At 35.3% G+C, this 27,560-nt stretch overlaps 1 protein-coding gene across 2 annotated transcripts in view; it reads left to right on the top strand.

The window, feature by feature from the left end:
* Nucleotides 1-27,560, top strand: part of PSME4 (proteasome activator subunit 4) — a 98,351-nt gene that overhangs the window by 7,183 nt on the left and 63,608 nt on the right. Inside the window, exons 2-6 of one of the 2 annotated variants that reach the window (XM_053200596.1) lie at nt 12,287-12,427; nt 13,068-13,184; nt 22,062-22,127; nt 24,105-24,149; nt 26,166-26,315. In XM_053200596.1, the coding sequence (XP_053056571.1) occupies nt 12,287-12,427; nt 13,068-13,184; nt 22,062-22,127; nt 24,105-24,149; nt 26,166-26,315 (519 nt within the window). The remainder of the gene's footprint in view (nt 1-12,286; nt 12,428-13,067; nt 13,185-22,061; nt 22,128-24,104; nt 24,150-26,165; nt 26,316-27,560) is intronic. The other variant, XM_027072449.2, reaches the window with a different exon arrangement.

The raw sequence follows: 27,560 nt of genomic DNA, 5'->3' as shown, positions 1-27,560 counted from the left end.
CTGCACTGACAGCTCAGAGCCTGGAGCCTGCTCTGGATTCTGTGTCTCCCTCTCTTTTTCTGTCCCGTCCTCTGCTTGTGCATACTCTTTCTCTCAAAAGTAAACATTAGGAAAAATAATAATAAAAATAAGAATAAATCTATAATAATTTTTATGCCTGAATATTTAGTATTAAGGGGCACCTGGCTGGCTCAGCCAGTAAAGCATGAGACTCTTGAGTTTGGGATTGTGAGTTTGAACCCTGCGTTGCGTGTGGAGATTACTTAAAAAAATAAAATATTGGGGTACCTGGGTGGCTCAGTTGGTTAAGCACCCAATTTCAGCTCAGGTCATGTTCTCATGGTTCGCAGGTTTGAGCCCCACCTCAGGCTCTCTGCTGTCAGCACAGAGCCAGCTTTGGATCCTCTGTCTCCCCTCTCTCTCTGCCCCTCTCCACTCATGCACACGTGCATGCATTTTCTCAAAAATTACATTAAAAAATAGAATCTTAAAAAATATATCTAGTATAAAATAATTTAGGGTACAGTAATACAGTTTTTTGATAGGTGAACCATAGTTTTGGGTAATGGTAATCACCTTTTAGGCTGGTTTGACTTTTTTTCAGAATACATAGACCCTAACTGGGTACCTGGGTGGCTCAGTTGGTTAAGTTTCCAACTCTTGGTTTTAGCTGAGGTCATGATCTCACAGTTTGTGAAATTGAGTCTCATGTCAGACTTTGCACTGACAGTGTGGAGCCTGCCTGGGATTCATTCTCTCTCTCTCTCTCTCTCTCTCTCTCTCTCTCTCTCTCTCTCTCTCTCTCTTTCTCTCCCTGTCCCTCTGTCCCTCCTCTGCTCATGCTCGCCCTCTCTCTTTCAAAATAAATAAATACACATTTAAAAAAATATATAGAACCTAAAACTTTAGAGTTTAAAAATATAGTGAAGGGGCCCCTGGCTGGCTCAGTTGGAAGAGCATGCTACTCCTGATCTCAGGGTTGTAAGTTCAAGCCCTACATTAGGGGTAGAGATTACTAAAAATAAATAAATAAAAACTTAAAAAAAAAAATTGAAATATACTAAAGACCTTTTCCCTTACCAAGAAAAAACTAACACCATTGCAGCTATGAAATGGGTTTGAGAATAGTATTGTAGTTCAAATAAGGCAGAAATTACTTAAGAATTACTAAAAAGTGGTTTAGGGGCACCTGGGTGGCTCAGTCGGTTATGTGTCCGACTTTGGCTCAGGTCGTGATCTCACAGTCCGTGAGTTTGAGCCCCATGTTGGGCTCTGTGCTGACAGCTCAGAGCCTGGAGCCTGCTTTGAATTCTGTGTCTCCCTGTCTCTCTGCCCCTCCTCCGCTCATGTGCACGCACGCGCCCTCTCTCTCTCTCAAAAAAAAAAAATAAACATTAAAGAAAATTTATTAAAAAATGGTTTATAATCTCCTAATGGTAGACACTCTAAATGGAATGTTTACTAAAACATTTTGGGGCTTTTCAGCATAGATATTTCATCTCGTTTTCTGACAAATTTCTTAAAAAAATTTTTTTAAATTTTTTTTTTTAACGTTTATTTATTTTTGAGACAGAGAGAGATAGAGCATGAATGGAGGAGGGTCAGAGAGAGTAGGAGACACAGAATCTGAAACAGGCTCCAGGCTCTGAGCTGTCAGCACAGAGCCCGACGCGGGGCTCAAACCCACGAACTGCGAGATCATGAGCTGAGCTGAAGTCGGACGCTTAGCTGACTGAGCCACCCAGGCACCCCTAAAAAAATGTTTTTTAATGTTTATTGATTTCTGAGAGGGAGACAGAGCACGAACATGGTATGGGGCAGAGAGAGAGAGAGTCACAGAATCTGAAGCAGGCTCCAGGTTCTGAGCTGTCAGCACAGAGCTCCATGTGGGGCTTGAACCCACAAAGCGTGAGATAATGACCTGAGCTGAAGTCGGCCACCCAATTGACTGAGCCACCCAGATGCCCCTGACAAATTTTTTTTTAAGCCAAGAATAGAGTAGAAGTTTTTAGAGTAAGAAATTTTGTGAACGCAAGCTTTTGCAGTTGAGTGTTTATATTTTAGGCTGATTCCTAAAGAGTGTTTTTTATGTTTTTAATTTTTTTAGAGAGAGAGCGTGTACAAGTGGGGGAGAGGGTCTGAGGGAGGGAGAGAGAATCTTAGTTCCACGCTCAGCTTGAAGCCCGATGTGGGGTTTGATCCCACGACCCTGGGATCTTGACCTGAGCTGAAATCAGGAGTCGGTTGCTCAGTTGACTCAGCCACCCAGGCACCCCAGATTCCTGAAGAGTTTAGTCAGAATAGTTTCTCTTTTGAGGGAAAATGGGTTACTTCCAGAGATACCAATAAATAAGATGTTGTCAAATTTCTGTCAACATGTGTCAAGCAGAGGTCCCTATTTTGTGTATGGCAGGAAAAAAGTTATTTAACAAATTCAGGAATGATTTAAAATGTGATAGTTCTTTTTAAATTATAATTACATAAACAAATATCTTAAAAGGTTTTCACTTTGTGGGCTTTTTTTTAGTTTGTATGGTATCACAATTTTTTAAATCTACATTTTGATTTATTAATGCTTATAGAGAATTTTTCACTTGTGGGTTATAACCATAGAGTTGTGAAATCAATTTAGGTCTTACCAGTTTTTTGGTTTTTTGTTGTTGTTTTGGGACGTTTTGTTTCTTTTCTAGTGAACTGCATTAGAATTATTAGTGTAAATTTAGAGGAATAAAGGTGAATGTTCATGACCTTAATTTGTTATATATATGTTTACGTGTATATCATGGATTATAGGTGATGGCAGGTTGTGGCCCCCAAAATATGAAAGCTATTAATTTTACAGGTTTCTTTCTGTGATTCAGGTCGTATCATCAACTACGCCTTGAGGTATAAAGGTATAAGGGAAGAAAATGGAAAGTTACGACAGTTCAAAAATTAAACTGAGGGATCTTACAAGAGAGCATTAATTAATAGATTGTTGAATGAGAGGTACAGATACTACCTATCATATATTGAGGCCTCAGAACGTGCCAGCACTATGCTAATAACTTTACATTCATTTTTTCTTTTCATTTAATTTTCACAAACAACCCTATGAATTGTAGGTATGTTTGTTACCCCAGTTTTACCTTTGAAGAAATGAGGCTTAGTGAGGTAATATATTGGCTGGTTTGCCTGAAGACCACAGGGCTCTTGCTCTTAACCCTGTGTTCTAGAGGAAAGAAACCCCCAGGCTGTATACCTGGGAAAGGGGAAGTGCACCTGAACATTGAGGTGGGATTTGGTTAGATAAGGAGGAATTTTGAAAAAGCTTTTTAATGTGGGGGAAGAGAGATATGAACAAATTAACCATATAACTGGTAAAGTCTATATTCAGAGCATCATATTGAAATAATCAGTTGTCTGTCTCCTTCTAGGCTGTATGCTCCAAGACCATTTGTTACTTTAATGTTTCCATTCCCTGTTGCCATGTCTGGCTCTTAAATGTTCAATAAAGTCTTTCAACATATGAATGCTCCTTATCCATGCCTCCAGAGAGAAGCAACTGGGAAAAGAATAGAGGCATCATTATTAGGTATTAATAGTGGATGACTATATTATTCCAGAAGTTGTCAATTTTAATATATCATAAAGAATATAACTGCGAAATACAATCTGCTGAAACTTCAGTGACTATTGTTTAGCCTGGCGTATAGATGGGGATAAAGAGAAGTGTATACTTCAGCTTTTCTTGTCCATTTAAAACCTTCCATCCATCAGAAGTACTATACTTGGTAAAGATAATAGGCCTGTTTTTTAGTGTGTTTTGGAAACCTACTCAGTGTTTCAAAGTCATTTTGCTTAATTAGGTAAAATATTTATTGTTTGAAGTGTATTTTTTCTTTTCAAAAATAGATTAGCTCTAGTGAGCTGTTTTTAGTTACATAAGCCAGTATATTTCTCAAGATATATTCATATCTTGAGTCAAAGAAATGTTTTTCAGAATGTCTGTCTTGTTTCATTCTTTGGTTAGAGTTGAAGGTTATATATGATATATGTATAGGAGCCAGAAACACAATAATGAATAAAGAAACACATATATAACTACTCTAAGAAGTAAAGTGTGGAAAATAGGTTTGGTACAAGCTATTAAGGGACAGAGAACAGAGATGGCACTTTTGGTTGGGAATGAAGGAGCACTTCATGAAAAGAAGTCTTAAAGGATAGATAGGCTATCCTTTGAATATGAACAAATAATTATGTAGTAAACAAATATCCTAAGATGTATGTGGCCTCATTAATTGAAACAGATTATATTAGTATTATGTTTTTAATGATTTAAATATATTTTAAGCCATACATTGTGCTCCAGTCAGTCTGCTAAGGTGCAGTGAGTGGTTCTCAAATGTAGTAGAACAACTGGTACCTGGGTCCCCATTGTAGATCAGTTAAGTCAGAATGACTTCCTTGTACATTAATCAATTACCTATCACCATAGCCTTGTGAGGAAATCCAGGTTTTACTAATACAGGAATTAAATGACTTGCCCTAGGGACTCACCTGGAGCAGTTTGAATTCTCTGCAAACTTGTAAAATCATGCTGCGCCTGCTGGCTTGGCTACTGTGTTGAAATCAGTAACTATTCGTCTATTCAGAGTAGATAATGTTGGGAGTTGCAAAGCAATCTAGAGCATGGAAATGTAAGGTATTCTCTACTTTAGATAACACCTAATTTGCCTTTCTTCCTTATCAGCAGACACTTGGAATTGATATCCTTTATTGTTGTTTGTTTCTGATAGTGTATCCCTTTTCTTGATCCTCAGCTCGACCTCTCTGGAAGTGAAATGGGAGAATAAGGAACATTCTCTTGGTTGTGTCTTTTTGCCACAGTATGCTGTTCTTGGCTCTGTTCCTCTCCCTAGAGCCATCTCTTGTGCCTCTTCCTGCCTCTTTCCCCAAACGCTCAGATTTTCTTGACCTTGGGTTGCTTATTTACAGTGATGACAGCTTTCTAATCTTTGAAGATTCACATCCGTGGTCACTTACATGTGATGAAACATTGGCTTAAAAAAAAAAAAATCACAAAACTCTAATACTACTTCATTTATCCCCCCCTTCTGTATAGTTTTCCAGTATGTGTTTCCTCACATCTGATTGTGAGTTCATAGTGTAAAGGAACAAAGTATATGAATCATATTCTTGTCCTGTATATGTCTTTTGCTCTAGATTTCTAGAGCAAATTCTAGAGCTTTTTGAATACATGGGTAGTTGAGTGAAAAGAGAAGGAGAGGTGGATTTCTGAGAAAACTCTTTATTTTTTCTGTTCACTCACTGTTCCTACCAATGAGAAGCTATATCTGCATTTTTAATATTATACGTAATGATGAAAGACTTAGTCCTGGAATAAAGTCAGAGTAATAAATTCCTGATCCTCTAGTGTTCTCTGCAAATTTTGCCTTTTTTATTTTATTTTTTTTCAATTTGATGCTGTCTTAGGAACAGAAGATAGTAAAGTGGGGAGGGAGGTTGGGTTTTTTTGTATTATTTTGTTTTCTGGTTAGAGGGAAGAATGTTTCAGGTATTTCATTGGTCATGGTTATTTTATTTGCTTTAAAATACTTGTCAGTTAGTCCTAGCTGTCGGGTATTAAGACATAGTTTAGAAAATTCTTATGTGTCACCATTTATTCAGATATTTTACATTTTAGTACAGTTTTATTGTTTTAGAATGTACTTCTTGCACATTTCTTTTAGAGAAATTTCTAATGAATCTTTTTGTTGATATTATGAGAATGGAACAGTTTTCCTTCATTCATCATTATTTTTAATCTAGGTGCCATGCAGGAAGGCTACTGATTTCAAAAGACATATTCTGTGGATTTTCTTATGTAGTGTAAAAGTAGTTTTTTGTTGCTAGTTTTGGATGTCTTGGGGAAAATCCTAGTATTGACAATATTCTCTTCTACTGTTCCTGAAACAGTTGCCCCTATTTGTGTTTCCTAGGTTACTTTTTTAATCTCTACATTCAGAATAATGCTAAATAATAATAGTAAGAATAGTCATTATTGCCCTGAATCTGTCTGGTTTTAAATGTTTTAGACTTTTAAAGGTGGTTTTTTGCAAAAAGAAAAAAAAAGTTTTTTGCTTTTAAAGGAAGCGCCTCTTAGGGCAGCATGCCTCAAGTCTGATATTAACCTTTAAGACTGCGTGTTTTTAAGTAATTTGGTTTCAAACACTTTGCTAGTATTTTCTAATTTATATTTTATTATAATCAGACTATTTGGCCAGAATAATGTCCATATTAGAATTAAGTGAGTTTTTCTTTGTGGCCTAGTTTATGACCAGTTCTATAAGTGTTCCACAGAGAGGGAAAAGAGGGCACAGTTTCTGTAATCTCACAATTGTTATTTGTCTTTAAAAGTCAGCTTTATTAATTACATGATTTTAATTACATTCAAAGTCTGATTGAAATGTTAAAGACATCCAGTCATTGATTTTGTTGCTGCTCTTCAGCACTTAAAGTTTTATTTTCCTCTTCAAGACTAGGTAGTAGGTGTATTGTATACTTTTTTCAGGAGATACATAATCCCTGGTTTTCTTTTTGTGATGTTAGTAACCATCCTACATTCTTTAAAGAATGCAAAATGCTTATTAGCTGAATTTCTCAAAAGAACTTTTCCTCCTGAACTATTGTTTACCCTGCGGTGCAATTCCTATAGGAACCAGGATAAATGTGACATTGGTTCTCTTCATTTACCAGCTTTTAAGATAATGATTTTGTTCCCTAGCATTCTTCAAACGCTCTGAGTTTTCTTTTGTTTGTATTTATATTTTTAGTATCATTATATTTAAACATTCATGGTAGTTAATTATCCTGATTCATGCTCTCTGGTGTCATTTTTTGGCTATTGAGAACTGTACAATTTGACTCCTGTTCTCTTTTAGATAAGGCTTTAAGGGGCACCTGGGTTAGGCATCCGACTTCGCCTCAGGTCATGATTGCACCATTTGAGTTCCAGTCCCGCATCTATGCTGACAGCTCAGAGCCTGGAGCCTGCTTCTGATTCTTTGTCTCCCTCTCTCTCTGCCCCTCCCCAGCTCATACTTTGTCTCTCTCAAAAATAAACAAACATTAAAAAAATTTTTCAGTAGGACTTTAATATTAAGTCTTTGATAAGAGGGCTGTTTTTATTAAGAGAAATGTAGAAATGCAGAAATATTGATTGCCTGATTTTAAACATTGTATTTTATAACAGAAATTTGATATGAAATGTTTTGACATGTTAATTATAAAAATAATGCCTTTTTATTTTATAAAGTTTGAATAAACAAAGGTATATAGAAGAACATGAAAACCACTCAGTTGTACCACTCAGAGGTAACGTTATAGTGTTTATCTTTTCATCTTAACGTATGATTATATGTTTTTATTTAGTTGTATTCATATGTATTTTGTATCCTGCTTTTTTTATATGACATTTCATTTCACACCCACTAAATTTAACAAACTGTTCTCTTATGTTGGATTTCCAGTTTTGGGGTTTTTTTTCCAGGAAGATTATTGCAGGTGTACATAGAAAAACTTTGGTATTTTGACTATGATATTCTGGATTTTTACTTAGGATATATTGCTAGATGTAGGATTTTTAAAAAGTCATCCATAAATACTTTTAAGTGTTCTAAATGAACATAGTTAAACTCTGGCCTTTAAATTTTAAAGTTAAAATTCCATTTTTTGCCTTTTGCGGAGGACTTCCTGAAATAAAGCATTTATTTAAGGTTAAATGTTATTGCTGAATGTCTCACGTGTTTTATAATTACAAATAGTCTTTTTAAAAAAATTTTTTTTAACGTTTATTTATTTTTGAGAGAGAGAGAAACAGAGCACAAGTGGGGGAGGGACAGAGAGAGGGAGACACAGAATCCAATGCAGGCTCCAGGCTCTGAGCTGTCAGCACAGAGCGTGATGCAGGGCTCAAACTCATGAGCTGTGAGATCATGACCTGAGCTGATGTCGACCGCTTAACCAACTGAGCCACCCAGATGTCCCTATAATTACAAATAGTCTTAATGTTGCTCTGAAATGATGTTAATTTCACTTGATAGGTAGATGTAGTTAGAATCTTAGAAACCCAGTGATTGCCTTGAAGAAAAATAACTAGTGAATGACAAAACTTGTATTGAAAATGAATATTTTTAGTGCCTAGCAACCTCTGAATCTTAGTTCATTTCAATAATGTATAATTTTATATTTATACTATCTTCAGGATGTATAGTAGAAAAAAACTTTGATGGTATTGAACATCTTATTAATTACTCTTCCTGGTATGCTGCTGTCTTTCTTTACTCAAGATTAAAAATTAAAGCATTTGATTAATACACTATAAGATTGTGAGGAGGAAGCAGTTAAAAAATGTGTTTGTGGGGTACCTGAGTAGCTTAGTCTGTTGAGCTACTTGTTGAGTAGCTGAATCTGTTGAGACTCTTGATTTTGGCTTAGGTCACAATCCCAGGGTCCTGGGATTGAGCCCTGTGTCAGGCTCTGCGCTGAGCATGGAGCCTGCTTAAGATTCTTTCTCTCCCCCCACCCCTCCCCCCTGCTTACACATTCTCTCTAAAAAAAAAAAAATTTGAAGTACTTTTGTATTATCTTTAACTGTCTCCCCCCCCCACCCCACCCCCCCCCCCCCCCCGTGAGAGGGTGGAACATAATGACTTGTCATCTGTATATTCTGGATAGTTTAAAAAATATTCTGTTCAAAAGATCAATCTTGACTGTTACCAAGGTTTTCAACTATTTTGAGACATCTAATAGTAATTTTTAGTTCTAAAATTTAATGTGAAAATTAATTGGAAAAAGAATAGACCATCTCTTAATATGGTCTAAAGTAGGATTTTTGAACGTAAATACACAGAAAAACCAACTAAATTTCCTTTCCTTTTTTTTTTCTTTTTTTCTTACAGTTTTATTGCATTTCACACTCCTATATATTTAATGGACTAGATTTAAGATGGAAGTCAGGAGTATATATTTTAAACAATCTAATGTGTAAGAAAACTAAGTAATGTCAGGCAATTTTTTGGGGGTGGCTGTACCATTTTATACACCCACCAGTAACATATGAAATGTCCGGTTGTTCCACATTCTCACCCAAACCAGATATTATTAGGCTTTTTAATTTTAGCCAGTCTGGTGGGTGTAGTGGTACCTTACTGTGGTTTTAATTTGCTTTTACTGAGGAGTAAGGGTGTTGAGTACCTTTACATTTGCTTATTAGTCGTCTGGATGTTGTCTTCTGAGAAGCGCCTACCCGAGTCTTCTGCCTTTTTTATTGGGTTGTGTCTTTTTCTTTCTGATATGAAGGAGTTCTTATGTAATTTGGATATGAATACTTTGTCAGATGTATGTATTCCAAATATTTCATTGGGCTTTTCACTTTTAATAGTGTTTTATTGTGAATAGAATTTCTCAATTTTAATGAATACCAGTTACTAATTTTCATGTAGTACTTCTTGTGTTCTTCAGAAGAAATTTTCTTGGACTGCATTTTGAAAAATGCTGAGACAAGAACCATTTTCTGGCTGACAAGAACTATTTCCTGGTTGACAGGGAAAATAAAAGGTTTCTTTCTGAGTAATCCCCCTAACATCTCTTGTTTTGTCAGCAGTTCTACCTCCTCTAGGAATCCCCCTGTTTGTCTCTTTTCAGCATATTGAATTTGGGGCTCTGAATTTTACGTTCCTAATGTTAATAAGCACATAGTTGTCTTTCTACTGCGGTAAATGCAGTGGGCTGTAGCTAACTTCTTTCAGTGACTTAGGGCAGTATTTCCCAATTTTTCCCCAGAAGTATCCTAGCCTCAGAGGAGAGTGAATGCAGGACCTCAGGGGTATCTAGCGTCCTGGCCAGACCTGAAGTAGCCATTGAAAGCAAGGGACGTCTTTGAACTCTTCTGTGTGTGCTGCTTTAGGAATATATTTAGGAATATAGCTTTCATTTGAAAGTAGCATTTAATTGATTCTACCTTTCACTCCAAAATTTAAAGTGACATTGAGGGAGGCTGCAGGAAGTTATACCATGTTTATTCAGCTTTGAAGTATCTCAGGTAGCCCCAGGCTTAGGGTTTTTAGATATTGCCTTTACTAATCTGTTTACCAGTCCAGTGTGGTTAAGAAACTTGCACAGTAATTACTGGTAGAGGCAAAATCTCAGGTCTCATTGCTCTGCTACCCATACTATCTGAGCAACAGAGTACTCAGGTGAAATCATGGGATTATACCTTGAAACAACAGAAAAGAGCTGAATGAATAAATAAATACACAATAGTCTGAGGAAATGAAAAAGTGTGTTTTTAGTGGACCAAGAATTTTGAGGAATTTCTGGGAGAGAAAAGCAGTTAGATATTTTATTTTATTTTATTTTATTTTATTTTATTTTATTTTATTTTATTTTATATATTAAATTTTATTTAAATCCAAGTTAGTTGACATAAAGCATAATAATGATTTCAGGAATAGAATTTAGTGATTCATCACTTACATATAACACTCAGTGCTCATCCCAACAAGTTCCCTCCTTAGTACCTATCATCCATTTAGGCCATCAACCCACTCCCCTTCCCTCCAGCAACCCTAGTTTTCTGTATTTAAGAGTCTATTATGGTTTTCCTCCCTGTTTTTATCTTATTTTTCCTTCCCTAGATATCCTAATTTTAGAAGTTAAGTGTAAGTTCAATTTGATCTTAGCTATCAGAGAAGTGCTAGAGATCATATAAGGAGTATTAATGTCATGTTTTCTGTTCATTTATATATTTGTCTGTAAAGTGGTCTTCCTCAAAGGATTTTATGATTTTTAAGTGTCCAGTCATTTGTTCTAAGTAAGTTTTTGATTACTTAAGTTTTTGTTACTTAGGCATCCCTAAAATATTCTGTAGTCATCCTTCCTTTTGGGGATGCTTTTTCCTTAAATTTGCTTGTAGTTGATGCTTTTGATGGCCTTGGTTCCCTAAAGTTAAAAGTACTGAAAATGTGTAACTTTGAGGTAAAATACTGTATTATTTTGGGTAGTAACTTAATTTTACTATAATTATGAGTTAACTCAGGAACACATAGTGTAAGTTATGTAACTTGCTGTATTGTTACAGGATTCTAAGCAAACTATTATGTATTCTTCAAAGATTCTGTGGTTAAACAGTAAACTTCTATTATCTGTACTCTCTTGTTCTATTTTTTATATTGCGATATGCTGTTTTTAAATACTTTAAGGAGTTATAAACTGATGATTCTCTTGAATGTGCCCTTGCTTAATAAAGGGAAGGGGACAGAGAAACTGCTTTCAAGGTTACTTATGATCACAGGCCAGTTAAGAACAAACAACAATAAGACAGCAGTGTTTTTAATTGGTCATTGAATGTTGATGAGAATGCAGTTATCATTATAAGCCTTTTGTTAATTATTATTGGGTAGTCTCTTAATTAAATACAGAATAATTCTTCCTACATAACAGTAAGTATAAAATGCTTGACATCAAGGACATTTGAAATTAAGGTATCACTATATATATATATATATATATATATATTTTTTTTTTTTTTTTTAAGTTTATTTTGAGAGCGAGAGAAAGCCTGAGTCAAGGAGGGGCATAGAGAGGGAAAGAGAGAATCCCAAACAGGTCTGCACTGTCAGCACAGAGCCCAACACAGGGCTTGAACCCACAAACTATGAGATCATGAACTGAGCCAAAGTCGAACGTTTAACTGGCTGAGCCACCCAGGCGCCCCACATATTTTCTTTATTGTGGCAAAAAGAGATAATTTTATCCTCTTAACAGTTTTTAAGTATATAGTTCAGTATCATTAACTATATGTACGTTGTTGTACAACGGATCTCCAGAACTTGTTCATCATGTCTCCTGTACCCACTGAATAACTCCATTTCCCTGTGTGCCCCACCTCCACTTGTTCCTGGCAACTACCATTCTGTTTGTTTCAGTGAGTTTCATTGTTTTAGATACTGCATATATGTGGAATCATGCAGCGTTTGTCTTTTATGATTGGATAATTTTACTTAGCATAATGTCCTCAAGGTTCCTCCATGTTGTAGCATATGACAGAAATCTCTTTTTAAAAGGCTTTATAATCCATTGTGTGTGTACGCGTGTGTATTCCACATTATCCTTATTTATTCATCCATCAGTGGACATTTACATTGTTTCTACACTTTGACTATTATGAAAAATGCTACTGTGAATATGGATGTGTCACCATACTTATTTTTGAAGGCTGTATTGATTTTTTTTTTTTTTGCAGATATATTCGACTTTATGGGAGAAAATTTAGCAAAGAAGATCATGTTCTTTTTATCAAGTTATTGTATGAGCTGGTATCAATTCCAAAACTGGAAATCAGCATGATGCAGGGATTTGCCCGTCTCTTGATCAACTTGTTAAAGTAAGTAAATTTCCTATGGTTTCTGCTAACATTTTTTGGTTTGTTTCTTCAAGGTTTTAGGGAATGAGAGCTAAGTGTTCTTTGGTAAGAAGACCCAAGTCCCAAATTTCCAGTTAACAAAAAGATTGCAGAAAACTCTATCGTAAGTTTAAGCTATACGTGTTAATTAATTAAAATTCCATCTCCTCGATGAAGCCTTCTGTTTTGTAGCAGACACTGAACTATATGTTACCTGATGTTTGTTTAAACTAGTTCTCTGATATATGTTGTAAGATCCTTGAGAAGACATGGATCATTTATTCTTTTCTTATTCCTGGAAACCCAGAACAATGCTGGAAACATTAAGTACTCCATCAATGACATGGAAAAATAAGAAATTCATTGGCAATAATGGGGGCACAAATGTAAATGCCCCTTTTTACCTGGTGCTCTTTGAGATGTGAGCAACAATAAGAATCTGGTGCATTGTTCTTCCTACTGCTGCGTTCTACCAATGAGTTGCCATGGATGGGGAAAAGCAAGGCCCACCAGGATGACAGCAACATTTAACAACTGTCCTCCCTGTGTGGTAGCGGTAATATACAAACAACTGCACATGAATATATGCATATATGTTTACTTTTTTTTTTTTTTTAATTAGGAAAAAGGAACTTCTTTCAAGAGATGATTTGGAGTTACCTTGGAGACCACTTTATGACATGGTGGAAAGAATATTATATTCCAAGACAGAGCACCTGGGATTAAATTGGTTTCCTAAGTAAGTATTTCCTTCAAGTATTTCTTTGGGAGCACTTGGGCCTTTTAGGATTTGGTCATAATTGATAAATAATTGGGTTATTTGAGATAAGCAAATACACATTTCAATGTGCTCATTACTGTGAAACTTAACTCCTAAAACAATTTATTGCCTTCTTTAAACTATATCTGAAGTTGCAGTTATGAATTTCCCACCAGGATATCTGATCACTAATATTACCATGCTGAGCAAAGAAAACAGATTTTTGTTTGAAATCTTGAATTTTGTCATTGAAAGTAATACACATTTGGTATTCTTTATTATATATCCACATGTATTTTAATACTGCAAATAAAACAAATGCCTTGAGAAGAGGAGGTTGGCATATTCCAGAAGACACCCACATCACAATTAGAGAACCATTAGTTTCAGTGACGGTTCGTGAATGTAAGCTATTCGGATGCACGACTTCTTGATTTAGACGTACGAGGATTATGAACCTCTGACTAATTCTGCCTTCTTGTACATGCCTCCTAGCTCTTCCAGATCTCTAATTTTTGTGTGTTCTGTATTTTATTCTGAATTTATGGAGTACAATATGATGACCTGTCCTTTTTGGTTAATTAATAGTGATTTTAGATTTGATCTAGCTCTTTTCTCAGTCTTAGCATGTTTGGCTTAAAGTACTCAAACTATTTGTGATTAAGGTTTATTTTTTAGGAAAATTTCTGCAGTTTTCTTCAATTTATTTTTTCTCTACTGTTTGTCATACACATATGTACTCATTTCTGGAAGAACACCATTTTATACACTTGTATTATTTTCCTCTTTCTTTTTTATAAATTAAGTCTTTAAAGATTTGTTTCTGCTGTTTCTCTCTCAATTCTAGGCATGTTTTCATTATTTCATGACTTCTTATAGTCTCCCCCTTTCATTTCATTTAATCCACCACTCAGCTTCACCACTCAGCAGTCTTTGTTACACCCTTACATAGAATTTTCTGAAAAATGACCACAGATGGTAGATTTTAAAAGATTTTCAGGTCATAATTAAATAGCGAAATGATGTAAATGAAAAGAAGTTTTGAAAAATGACTATAGGTGATCCTGAACTTAGGCCCTAATTGGTTTTTGGATGGTGGTCACAAACAGAGTGGTAAGAAATCATTTCTTTCCTAAAGATTTCATGGGTTAAAACAAGGAAACCCATTTCAACCATAAAATGAACAGAATTCACCATGAAACTAAGTGGTACATCATTCAAATATATTTTTATAAATATTTATTATGAAAACCCAAAATTTAGCATAAAAGCTTTGTTACAAAGGTTCCTTTTGAGTATTTCTGCTGGAGGAAATATGGCACGGACTAGATTGACTGGGTCTTCTTAAAATATGAGGCCATTTAGGCTTTCACTAGAATCAGCAATTTCAGGGAACTTTAAATGATGTTCAAAATCAGTTATCTTTTTGAAAATTTTCAGGCTGATTGTTCGGCTGCCTCAGAAAAATCTTTGGTAAATGATAGAGGGGAGAAGGCTATTTATTTCTTCAGTAATTCTTTCTTCTGGCTCCTGGGTGACTCAGTTAAGCATCCAACTTTGGCTCAGGTCATAATGTCATGGTTTGTGGATTCAAGCCCTGCATCCGGCTCTGTGCTGACAGCTTGGAGCCTGGAGCTTGCTTCAGATTGTGTCTCCCTCTTTCTCTCTCTGCCTCTCCCCTGCTTGTGCTCTTGCTCACAAAAATAAATAAACATTAAAAAAAAAAAATTCTTCAGTAAGTCCTTCCTGCAGTAAGTACTTCCTGCCCTGAGGTGTACCTTTTCAAAGACAGCTGCTTCCTTTTAAGTCTTGTGTGGTCGCTAATACTTATCTATGGCTTGCTTTCCTGGAAGTTTTGTCAGAACTTATCACACTTAGTGTCAGTCAGTGCTTATAGTTCCTCCCCTGCATCTTGATACTGTACTTATTATTACCATGTCTTTTCCTGAATCTTCCCATCATCTTTGCTCTCATGGAAACCTTCTTCCTTAAAAGTTTCACCATGAGGGCTGTATGGGTGGCTCAGTCGTTTAAGCACCCAACTCTTGGTTTTGGCTCAGGTCACGACCTCACGGTTTGTGAGTTCAAGCCCTGCATCGTGCTCTGTGCTGATAATGTGGAGCCTGCTTGGGACTCGCTCTTTCTTCCTCTTTCTGCCCTCCTCTGTTTGTGTGCACTCTCTCTCAAAATAAATAAATAAACTTAAAAAAAGAAGTTTCACCATGAGTGTTCTTGGTCTTTTGAAGAAACATCATGTATTTGTTGAAATCTTTGCTTGGTTTAAAGCAGGCAGCATCCACTTTTGTATTCTGTAGTTAACTATTCTAAAATGAAATTCATAAGTAATATGACTTACCTATACTCTTTATCTGTACTCAGTGACAAAAATCAATATAAATAATTTGTTAACCATAAAATGATTCCCATAATGGGAAGGTAGTTTATTATAAAACAATATGTGTTTTGAATATGCATGCAATATTACGCGAAAAGACACAATATAGTATTGAGATTTTGCACCTACTTATAATGAGTAAGTTTGAATTTAAAAGCAAGAACATCAAAACATTTTGTATAAGAAGTACAAGAGAATAAAAGAGCAACATTATGAATGGACATTAAAGTAAAAACTAGCACTAGGATAGAGAATAACAAATAGGACTTACTTAAATATGACAAGAGAGAAGTAGCTTTAATTTCAGAGTACTAAGCTGGAGAAAAAGAAAGTATGATATTCTTACAGATAAGCTGGCCTTATTATATAGTGTCACAATAATTCTTTATGTAATGATATGGAATAGTGTAGTTATTTGGTTTCACAAAACATTATTCTTGAACATTATTACATTTGAAAGAAATAGAGGCAAAGGATGAATTGGGAAAAGAAATATTGATAAGCCATAGAGAATTTGTGCAGTGGGCTTCCAGTGACAGTATCAGTAAGATTGAAAACTAACAAGCAGTGCTAAAGTAAATTAATAAATAATGTCAGTATATAATTTTTGCAACATAAATTGCTTTATGTGCCATACCAAAAAGGAAGACAATAACATAAGCATTTAAAGTGTTTATTTCTTTTTGAGAGATAATATGAAGCTTTTTAACAGCAAAATTACTAATGAAATTCTGTGATGCCATGTTTTATATCTGCTAATTGCCAATGTAATGACAGTTGGTTCTAAACTGTTAAAATAGTCTTCAGTCGTAGTTGCATATTTCACTCTTCATGCGTATAGCATTGGCAGATCGAGTTTTGCGGTTGGAATTGCTATGATAGTGTGATTTTTGGGGGGAGAGGGCAGGGAGTAATGAATAACCCTAGGTAAAGTTTTCAAGAAATCAAAATACTTACTTCAGTTTATATGTTTATTATATTCCTAGAAGATTCAGTGTCTGTTAAAACTTTACAAAAAATAATTAATGGTTAAAAACAGTTTACTTTTTACTTTACAGTTTACTTTTTTTAACTGGGTGGCTCAGTTGGTTAAGTGTCCAATGCTTGATCTCGACTCAGGTCATGATTTCAGGGTTTGTGAGATGAAGTCCCACATCGGGTTCTGTGCTGACAGCGCTTAGCCTGCTTAGGAGTCTCTGCCCTCTCTCTCTATCCCTCCCCTGCTCTCTCTGGCTCACTCTCTCTCAAAATAAATAAATAAACTAAAAAAAAAAAAAAAAAAATCCTGTTTTTTGTTTCCAAACCAGTATTTTTTTTCCTGGACCAGTACTTTTCAAACTGTCTACTTAATACCTCCTCTTTCCTTGAGGCTTTGAGGTGTCTCTTAAAGTGGTCTAGTGTGAGAAATTTCTTGGAAATTTCACATGTTATTTTAAACATTGATATTGGTATTAGGCTTATAAATAATGTTTTCAGGGGCACCTGGCTGGCTCAGTCAGTAGAACATGTGACTCTTGGTCTCGGGGTTGTGAGTCTGAACCCCATGTTGGGTGTAGAGATTACATAAAATTAGAATCATTTTTAAAAAGTAGTATTTTCATAAGTAAAAACTCCTCCAATCTATACCTTGACTAAAATTGATGCCCCTGGAAGATGAACCATATTTGTTCTGTGGTTTGGATTGCTCACACCCAGGGGCTGTGTGTGCCATTGAATGGAGTACATATTGTGCTTTCTTTTTTTTTTTCCCGATGTTTTTTTATTTTTGAAAGAGAGAGACATAGCGGGAGTAGGAGATGGGTAGAGAGAGGGAGACACAGAATCTGAAGCAGGCTGCAGGCTCTGAGCTGTCAGCACAGAGCCCGATGAGGACCTCGAGCCCACGGACTGTGAGATCATGACCCAAGCTGAAGTCAGACACTCAACCGACTGAGTCACCCAGGCGCCCCTGGAGTACACGTTGTGAAGTGTAGCTCTGTGATGCAGACACTTTTTAAAAATGGTAATGTGTTGTTCCAATTTAAAGGGATCACAAGAATACTAAGGATCTAGAACCACTTTTGAGGGGGATTTTGCTTGGTGAGAGGCAACTGTAGGACAAAATTAGAAACCTAATGTCTCTGTAAGAAAAGTAGAAGGAATTGTACTTAAAACACTTTTCAGGACTATAATTCTTTATTCACTTTCTCCAACTTTCTATAATCTTTTTACTGTTACCATCAGATATTTACCACTTTTTGAAAGGAATACCTATATACCTATATAGTTATAAAACCTCACCTTTGAAGGATTATCAACCTCTTTGGTTCTTGGACTTTGTTCGTCACACTTGCCTTAATCTTAAAATCAGAAATCTAGTAGTCTTAGTTCTTAGGCAGAAATATTAGAGAAACCAGTTGGAGAGCTATACAGCACTACTTTTTAGTTTCTGCTTCTTAGAGCTGTTCTATGTCCTCTGGATTTCTAATAGGGAATCATTTAAAACATTTTAAAATTCCGGTTTTTTTCTTAAGCTTCTGTTCAGTGTACTAGTATAGCAAGTGTTTATAGTCCAGGGATAATGTTATGACTTCACAAACATTTTATTTCAGAAAACCCCTGAAAACCCTTTAATATGGCATGCTTTTGGAATTGGTATTTTTGCTTTGAGTATTTTCATCTTAGCTGTATTCTGACTCATTTTGAAACAGTTTTGTCAGCTGACTGCATGTGTTCATACTATTTTTAGAATACTATTTTTATAATCAAAAGTGAAAGGTTGCTTCATTTGTTAACTGTCTTTTAGGTCTTAAACTCATGTGCCTTATGTGTTTTTCTTTATTGAAACTACTGCTAAGGGTGCCACGCATGTCAATAGGATTTTAAAAGCGGGTTCTATTTTTTGGAGCAAGGATTATTCAGCTTTCTTCTTTCCCTTCCCCTTTTCCCTTATCTTTCTCCCTCCTCTTCTCTTCGACTCTCCCTTTATTCCTTCTGTTGTTCTGCCTTTATGCTTCAGGGGCAAGAGACCATTTTCATTCTTCTCTGTTTCTCATTTCTACTGGAGAAACAAATTGTAGGATTTTGTTATTTGATAAATCAAAATTGGAAAGGAATTCGGTAGTTTGAACTTGATAATAGTAATGTAAGAATCACTTAATGATTATATTACAAAAGAAGCATTTGAACCTTAGGGGCCTAGTTTTATAAAATAGTGTCCCCCACACTTAATTGGGGTAGCATCTTGCAAGTTACTAATAAAGGCTGTTACTACTAACAAGGTATGGAGGAATTATGCATAAATCAGCTTTTACAAATGGGCACAGACAATTCATATTTGAGTAGATACATGTGTGTAAATTTGTTTAGTCTTGTCACCGTCAGTTTGATTTTTGTGAGTTGTTCAGTGTTAAAAGGCTTACATATTTGCATCATGAGCAGTTTGGGCCTAGATAACTCATTTACTTTTTTCAAAATATATTTTTAAGATCTATTTTTCTTTCATATAGATCATTTTCTAAGGGGATCGTAGAGTATTAAACATTTCCTTTTTTTTAGTATTTTTTTAAAGTTTATTTGAGAGAGAAAGAGAGCGCATGGAGGCAGGGGGAAGGTGGAAGAGCAGAAAGAGAGGAAGAGAGAGAATCCCAAGCAGGCTCTCTGAGCTATCAGCACGGATCCCAGAGGGGCTGGATCTCATGAACTGTGAGATCATGACCTGAGCTGAAATCAAGAGTCAGATGCTCAACTGACTGAGCCACCTAGGCGTCCCTAAATATTTTCATTTTTCATATTAATCTGCTTCTGAAGAAACTTGATTATTTCCCTTTTTGGTGCTTGTTCTTGGTGGCTTTTGTTTCTCAATTAATCTGACAAAGGACTGTTTGATTTGGTGCTCTTATCCCCAAGATACAGCTAAATCCTCTGTTCCCCCTTCAACACATGGAAATGACATGTTCTTACTCTGCTGGAAGTTTCTTGACACATGTGGCTATATTTATAAACTTAAGTTATTATCTGCAGCTCAAGAATGATCTCTAGCTACAGAATTTAACATGACAATATGATGAGAGCAATTTCTTTGAGGCCCTGTTGAAATTTAAAATAGTTTATGGTTATTTTGTTAATAAGCAGTAATTATTAATAAGGTAAATGTAGTGATCATTTACTTATTTGAGTCAGAGTGCATGAGTGGGGGAGGAGCAGAGAGAGAATTCTAAGCAGGCTCCATGCCCAGTGTGGAGCCCAGCTTGGGGCTTGATCCCACAACTGTGAGATCATGACCTGAGCCGAAATCAAAACTCAGATGCTTAACCCACTGAGCCACCCAGGCATCTAGATGTAGTGATTTATTAACATGGTATTTGAGGAATATTCTATTTGCTCTTTTAAAAATACTATTTTTACTTTTATTTGGAAATGAGAGAATAAATGGTTGATTTTATTTTATTAATGACTTTGGTAGTGTGTTCCCAAAAGTTGTATCTGTGTTACAATGATTTTTCCTTAGAAGCATTTAAAAATATTTAGTTCACACTGATTAGGCTTATCATCACTTTCAGGAATTATGCATGTTCTTTTTACTTATGTGGTCAGGATTATTACAACTTATTAGTACTAGCCATGAGGCAGACTTCTTTCTTTAAGTATTTATACCTTTCTTATGGTATTATCTTGGCCCTCATTTTGTGTGAAGTGGCTGTGAAAAATTAGTACTGACTCATGAAACTATGCAATATTAGATTTTTGAAAGATTAGCTGTGAGATGAATAGTGTTTGATGGTTGTATTTGTTTAGATTTAGAGAAAGCAGGTAAAACTGAGTTTTTTAGGTTAAGTGAAGTACATTCTTCTTTTTTTTTTTTTTAAGTTTATTTATTTGGAGAGAGGGTATGTGCATGAGTGGGGATGGAGCAGAGTGAGGGAGAGAGGATCCCAAGCAGTCTCCATGCTGTCAGTGCAGAGTCAGACAATGTGGCTCAATCCCATGAACCTCAAGATTATGACCTGAGCCAAAATCAAGAGTCAGACTCTCAACCAACTGAGCCACTCAGGTGCCCCAGGGAAGTACATTCTTTTTTTTTTTTTTTTCTCAACGTTTGTTGATTTTTGGGACAGAGAGAGAGAGCATGAACGGGGGAGGGGCAGAGAGAGAGGGAGACACAGAATCGGAAACAGGCTCCAGGCTCTCAGCCATCAGCCCAGAGCCTGACGCGGGGCTCGAACTCCCGGACCGCGAGATCGTGACCTGGCTCAAGTCGGACGCTTAACCGACTGCCCCACCCAGGCGCCCCGGGAAGTACATTCTTAAAAAAGAAAATATATAGGCAATTACGGTTGAATTATAAGGAGGTTAAGGCAGAGGTGTGTAGAATAAGCCAGTGTTATAATTTCCCAGTTCATTTATTAAAAAGCAAATACGATAATTCTGAAGCTAAATTTTAGTTCAAGAATTGTCATGTGAAGCTAAAAATACCTCTGGCTATGGACATTCCACACTACTTTCAACTTGAATATATCATTTGCTGTACATTTCTCTGGTTTAAAAGTGAATATTGTTCTGATAATTAGGTAAGGCCAAGGAGGTAGGAAACCTTAACCGCTAGGTTTATGTAAGTCCCCTATCTCAGTAACCAGTGTAACTGGAAACTAAGGTTTTTGGCTTTCCTCAAGCTTCTCCGCTACATATTTGGCACTTTATTAATGTCATAAATAATCATAAAGAGTGAGGAAATTGTGGTCCATAGAGGAAAATTCATACAGTCATTGGTTGAAACTGGGATAAGAGCTCAAGAACTGGGACCAGAACCTTAACTTTCTGCCCTAATAAATAGGGTGTGAATTGGGGGAAGAATTTCCTATTTTGATGTGGTCTCCTAAATCATAAATTAACAGTTGTTCAAGAGGCAGTAGAGTAAATGTAAAAACAAAATAAGCACAAAATTTTAGTTTTTAAGGAGATTGAAAATATAATTTGTTTTGGCTAGTAAGAAATAATAATTATAGTTAATACTTTTTGTGTTTAATTCTGGGCCAGATAACTGTTTTCTTTATAATACCTCATTGAGTTTTTATAACAGCCTTCCGAGTGGTAGGTATTATTACTATTATATAGCTGGAAAAACTGCGGCTATAATATTGAACTGATAGTAAGAGACATAACTGGTAATCAAATTCAGATCTGTCTGACTCTAAAACGCAAATTGTGAACCATTGCATGGTATACTATGGCTTTCTTTTCAACTTAGCATGCTTTTTCTAAGAGAAAGTAGGTTATGAGAAAACTCATCCAAAGCTTATTCCTTCTGTTAGAGCCCTTTTGATTTAAAAAAAAAAAAAAAAAGTGTTTTGAATTGTAATCACTTTAATATTATAAACTCCAGCATTTGGGAAAGTACATAGTGATTATTCACTCCCTCTAAAAATTAGTGAAATATAGTCTAGTAGCATCTAGCCTTAACCTTTTATTTTATTTTTAAACAGAAACATTGTTCCCTTCATCTTGAGAGATTACAAGAATCACAAAAGGTCACTATACAGATATCACAGGTTAGAGAGATTGTACCCTTTTCTGGATAAAGAGCATGAATCCATTGGCACAGGCCTTATATATATAAAGAGGGGTTGAAATTGATTTTATTTAGAGAAACTAAAGCACATTCCCACATACCCTATTCCTCTAATGAAGTGAAGTGACAGCTATCAAGTATTATAATTAACCTCCTTCTGAAGAGTGAAGGGAACTGGAGAGAGCAGGTAGCTATGTAGGCTTTTATGACTTGCTTTTGAGAATCATTTTTGATGTTATTTGAAAGTTTGGTGGAATAGAAAAATTACCAGTGAAAATAACAGGTTTGCTGTGTTGTACTCTCAAATGAGTTGCCACAGAAACAGTAAAATAAATGTAAAGTTAACATGAACACAAACTTTAGGAACTGGTAGAATTACAAATCTTCTGCTTATTTCCTTGGACAGACACTTTACCATTTTAGAATTATCTTTTTAAAAACTACATTTAAGTTGATGCACTAGGAACTAGGTGTTTCTTTAAACCTTGGCTATAATTTATTTCTAAATGGAGTTCTTCAGTCCAGACTAAAAGAAGATCCAAAGATCTGTGCTTTTTGTTGCTCTGATAGAAAATGTCCATTGAATATTGTAAAATAATAAATATAAATATGCATAAATATATATGAACCATAGCCTTGGTATAAATACTTTGGAAATGCCCGGAAATAAAAATCATAGTCGTGGTCTTCAGGGAGTTTAAATGTAGTCGGAGAGTTTACCTGTTTTTTTTAACCAGGCAAACTTAGATACTCTCTAAACTAATAATTCTGTGTTTCTCAATTGCTTAGGGTTTTTTTTTGTGAGAGAAGGTAGAATCTCTCCCTAATACTCAAAGAAAATGTTCTATGTCTTTCTCGCCATATGGTCCTCCTTTTTATTTTAGAATGATCTCATGTGTTGTAGCCTGGTTTCCTCTTCAGTTAATTTTTTTCTGAGTAGTTTTGAAATTAAAGAGGATTTCTACAGCTTCTAGTAATGAAATGATAGTTTTCTCTCTTGGTTGTATAATTGATTACTTGTGCTGAGTTTGGTTTGTGTTACCCCTTGGAATTTCTTTATAGATTAGTTCTTAAGCTTTTAGAGAAGTTGGATAGACTTCTAGACTTAAGAATTTCAAGAAGCTTAATGAGAAAATATCAGGTGGAAGCACTGCCTGAAAGTTACCCCTTCCCCCATAACTTTTTTCTTTGACGTTTGGGGACTTGTTTTATTTACTTGTACACTTCATCCTGTAAATAGTCACACATTAATTTTAAAATTCCAGTCCAAAATTACCTTGTGCCCTTTGTTTTGCTTATTTGCATTATACCTCTTTTGACAGTAGTATAATTAATTTAAATATTCTATTCTGTCCATGTGTGTTTAAATGACTACACATTGGCCTTTTCATTAAAACGAACATTTCTTATGAATCCATATAGAAATATTTAAGTAGCTGGTCAAAAAGATGGCTGTTGCTATTTTCGATAATTGTTAGTAACCTTGTAGGGTTATAGAATTCTCACCACTTGGTTATAGAAAACTAGTTTCTGGCAGTTGCTGATATGAGCACACCAGATTTTGTCTGCTTCTTGTGTTTCCACGTAAAAGCACTTTAATTAAAATAAAAATTAGTATTTGAAGTTTTAAGCCACTGAGCATACTTCTTGATGTGTTGTTAAGTACGGTCATTGCTGCCTACTTTGTAAGGATTGAAAATGATTTGTCCTTTTCCCAGTTTTCTTCCCTTTGGTTTACAACAGAGAATGAGCAAACTGAGGGCAAAGGAAAGAGTAGGTTACAGAGTTTAGATAGTTAACCCTAATAGTTCTGTCTGTATGAAAGAGGAGCAGTTATTGCACGTACACAGATAATATTTAAACGTATGAACATATCTTCGAGATATTTATTAATTGGATTAGATGTGTTCTTAAAATACAGCAACCTAATTTATCAAATGGCTTTCTTCCCCCCCAGTTCTGTAGAAAATGTTCTCAAAACACTCGTGAAAAGCTGCCGACCGTAAGTAGCTTCTCATTTTATGAAAACTCTTGTTATTTCTTTGGGCTTTTTCCCATTCTTAGTGTGCTTTGAAGAGAAAATTGAAAGTATAAATAGTTTCCAACACTGTGATGTTAGTCACTGGGCACAACATATCATTTTCAACTCTTGAACTAAATTATTTAGCTTTCATTTATAAATTTAGAAATTTTTAAGTGATGTGGGTGTTCCCCATTATAAAGTAAGATTGCCATAATTTATGTATAATTGTCTTTATTTGAAAGATTTTCCTAGAGTATCATTACTCAGATCAAAAATATTTTCCAAAATGCGTATTGTAGGTATTGCATCAAAATGTGAGTAATAATGAAAAGGTGTTCAGACATTTTTTAAAGTATTTAAAAAAAAAATTTAATGTTCTTTATCCATTTTTTGAGAGAGAAAGAGACTGGGCGCAAGTGGGGGAGGGACAGACAGGGAGACACAAAATCTGAAGTAGGCTCCAGGCTCTGAGCTGTCAGCACAGAGCTCGACGTGGGCTCAAACTCACAAACCCTGAGATCATGATCTGAGCCGAAGTTGGACACTTAACCAACTGAGCCACCCAGGCACCCCTGTGTGTTTTTTAAAGTAAAAGACATTTTTTTAAAGTTCTCTTTCAGTGGAACATACAGAAATATTCCATATTCTTATATTTAAAGATGAATATGGGTTGAATTTAGTTTTAATCAACTAAAGTCCAAGTCTGTGGACTTGAAGTGTTTTTTATCAGGGTGTTCTTAGACTGCTTATCCTGATCTGTATGGATGCAGTGAATTCTTTTGAATAGAAATCCGTATTTTGCCATATTCTTATGAGTTAAAGTTATAAATGATTTTATAAATCAGATATTTATTGCTGACCTACCATCCTACTCAGTCTTGGGCAAATGTATTTTTAAGATATAGTCTCCCTTTTAAGATTGAGGCTTAAGATTTAACCTGAGTCATAAGCCACCAATGAGCAGTGTCATTTTGAGCAAGGCACTTACCTCTTAGTCTATGTTTCCTAACTGGATACTTGATCATCACTGGGGTACTTAGTGGTTTTTAGGTTCTTAGGTAATTCATAGAACACCCAAGCTTTTATGTTGGATTACTAAACTAACAGTTGACTCTGAAAGATTAGAAAGGAGAATTGGTGTATGAGATCTTTAAAGGCAGGATATATTTTGTGTGTGGGTGTGTGTGTGTGTGTGTGTGTTCTAACCTGTAGCACAGTGACCTGGCACATGGATGCTTGATGAACCCAAAGAAGTATTACTGGAAGTGTAGTTCTATTTTTCACATAAAGGAATGAAGTGTGATTCTAATTAATACAGATGGACAAAAGATATAATAGGATTAATAATGTGACTTGTAGGGCAAACCTACAGGTGTATTTGAAAGGGTTTCCTAACTTTTTTGGCCATACTCAAATCGAATTTGTCATATACTTTTTTTGTTGTTGTTATTTTAAATCTCTTAATGGATATTTAGTAATTATACATGGGTCCTCTTTTTCCATTTACCTTTGTTTTGTGTATGAATGCACACGTCAGATTTTAATTTTGTGAATCTTCTCTACTCCAAGGGCTCTCCTGCCCATTTCCTAGACTTGTAAAATATTAGTACCTGTAGGACCAGACCGTCTAGTCTAACCCGCTCTTGTATTACAAGAGAGCTCTGTGGTACAGTGAAAGGAAATGGTTTGTCCGGTGTTCTCTTTCTCATGTCACTGATTATCCATATATATAGACTGGATTTTCTGACTAAATTTTTTTCTTGTTGCTATTACATAGCACACAGGAAGGGAAAAACTGCAAGAAACATGTATGTTTATATTTATAGGTTATTTAGAGTGGAAAATGTGTTTAAGTTAACTTGACATTTGTAGTGTGTGTGCTATGCCTTATAAAATCCATCCCCCCTCCCCCTTTTTTTGTCAGTCACATGTTGATGTTGTAGAATGTTTTTTTAAAGCACTGATTAGGTAAATGAAAACCTTCTTTTTTATTAGATACTTTCCAGCAGATGCCACAGCTGAGATGCTAGAAGAATGGCGGCCTTTAATGTGCCCTTTTGACGTAACAATGCAAAAGGCCATCACTTACTTTGAAATATTTCTTCCTACCTCCCTTCCTCCAGAACTTCATCATAAAGGTTTTAAGTAAGTATATACATATCTTAACAAATTATAGAATAGAGCAAGAAATAGAGATGTATAAGCAGACCAGTAAAGCAATTATAAGTAAAGAAAAATTTACTAATTCAGCCATTATGTTGATTATACTTGAAGTGTGTGAAGGGTGAAACAATTAAACATAAGATTGTAAATGAAGAGAGAATAATGCTTGTATGTCAAACAAATAAGATGAGGGCTTTTCCTGGCTGGCTCAGTTGGTAGAGCACGTGACTATTACTGATCTCGGGGTTGTGAGTTTGAGTCCATGTTGGGGGTAGAGCTTACTTAAAAATAAAATCTTAAAAAAACAAAAAACGAAAGATGAGGGCTTTAAGAAAGCAAGAGAGAAAGAATAAAAAATGCAAAAAGGAGTAGAAAGTATCAGTAAATAAGCAGTGATAAAAATGTTAAATTGTGTGGAGTTCAGGAAAAGGAAAAGTGTTTTTATAAAAGTTGGTTTTATTCATCACTTGTAGTTTTTCTTGGGCCTTTCCTATACTTTTTTTTCTTTACTTGTTCTAGTCTTAGCACTGCTTTTAAGAATTTTTTTTTTTTCTGGGGTGGCTCAGTTAAGTGTCCAATTCTTGATCTCAGCTCAGGTCTTGATCTAAGGGTCATGAGTTCAAGACCCGCTATGTTCTGTGATGAGCATGAAGCCTACTTTAAAAAAAAAAAGAGAACTTTTTTTCTAGATGACTATAGGTATAAAACACGTGCTAGAATGAAGAAATTTAGACTGTGCTTTTATGGAAAAAAGAAAAGGTATGAAAAAAAGACTGGAAGGAAATAGTTATTATTACTGTGTTGTGGATTCATGCTTACTCCCCAGTCCCCCCCCCATATTTTCTATAGTGAGATACCAAATCTTTTATTTCTTTCAAATCAGAAATTTTGTATTTAGCTGTATATTGATGAAATGTTAATTCTCATCCAGAAATTCTAAAAGCATTTCTTTGACCTTTGTAAAGATTAGTGAATAATATTGCAGCACTTTCTTGCCCTGACATCCTCTTCTGTTTAATCTGAGATAATTCCCCCACAATAATTTAATTCTACCTAACACTTCGTGACTCATTCTTTTAGGGAACACTTATTATAGTGGTAGTTAATGGCATAATTACTAATTGGCTTATTAAAAAACAGAATGCAAGGGAGAGTTGCAAGAATAGGTAGTAATAGGAAAATATTAAAGGAGAAAGGGAGGAAGGAGACACTTGTAAACAGTGTTAG

The sequence above is a fragment of the Acinonyx jubatus genome, chromosome A3 (assembly GCF_027475565.1).
Source record: "Acinonyx jubatus isolate Ajub_Pintada_27869175 chromosome A3, VMU_Ajub_asm_v1.0, whole genome shotgun sequence".
Taxonomy (NCBI): Eukaryota; Metazoa; Chordata; class Mammalia; order Carnivora; family Felidae; genus Acinonyx; species Acinonyx jubatus.
The sequence above is the reverse complement of the archived record's forward strand: the minus strand, read 5'-3'. Positions and strand labels throughout refer to the sequence as shown.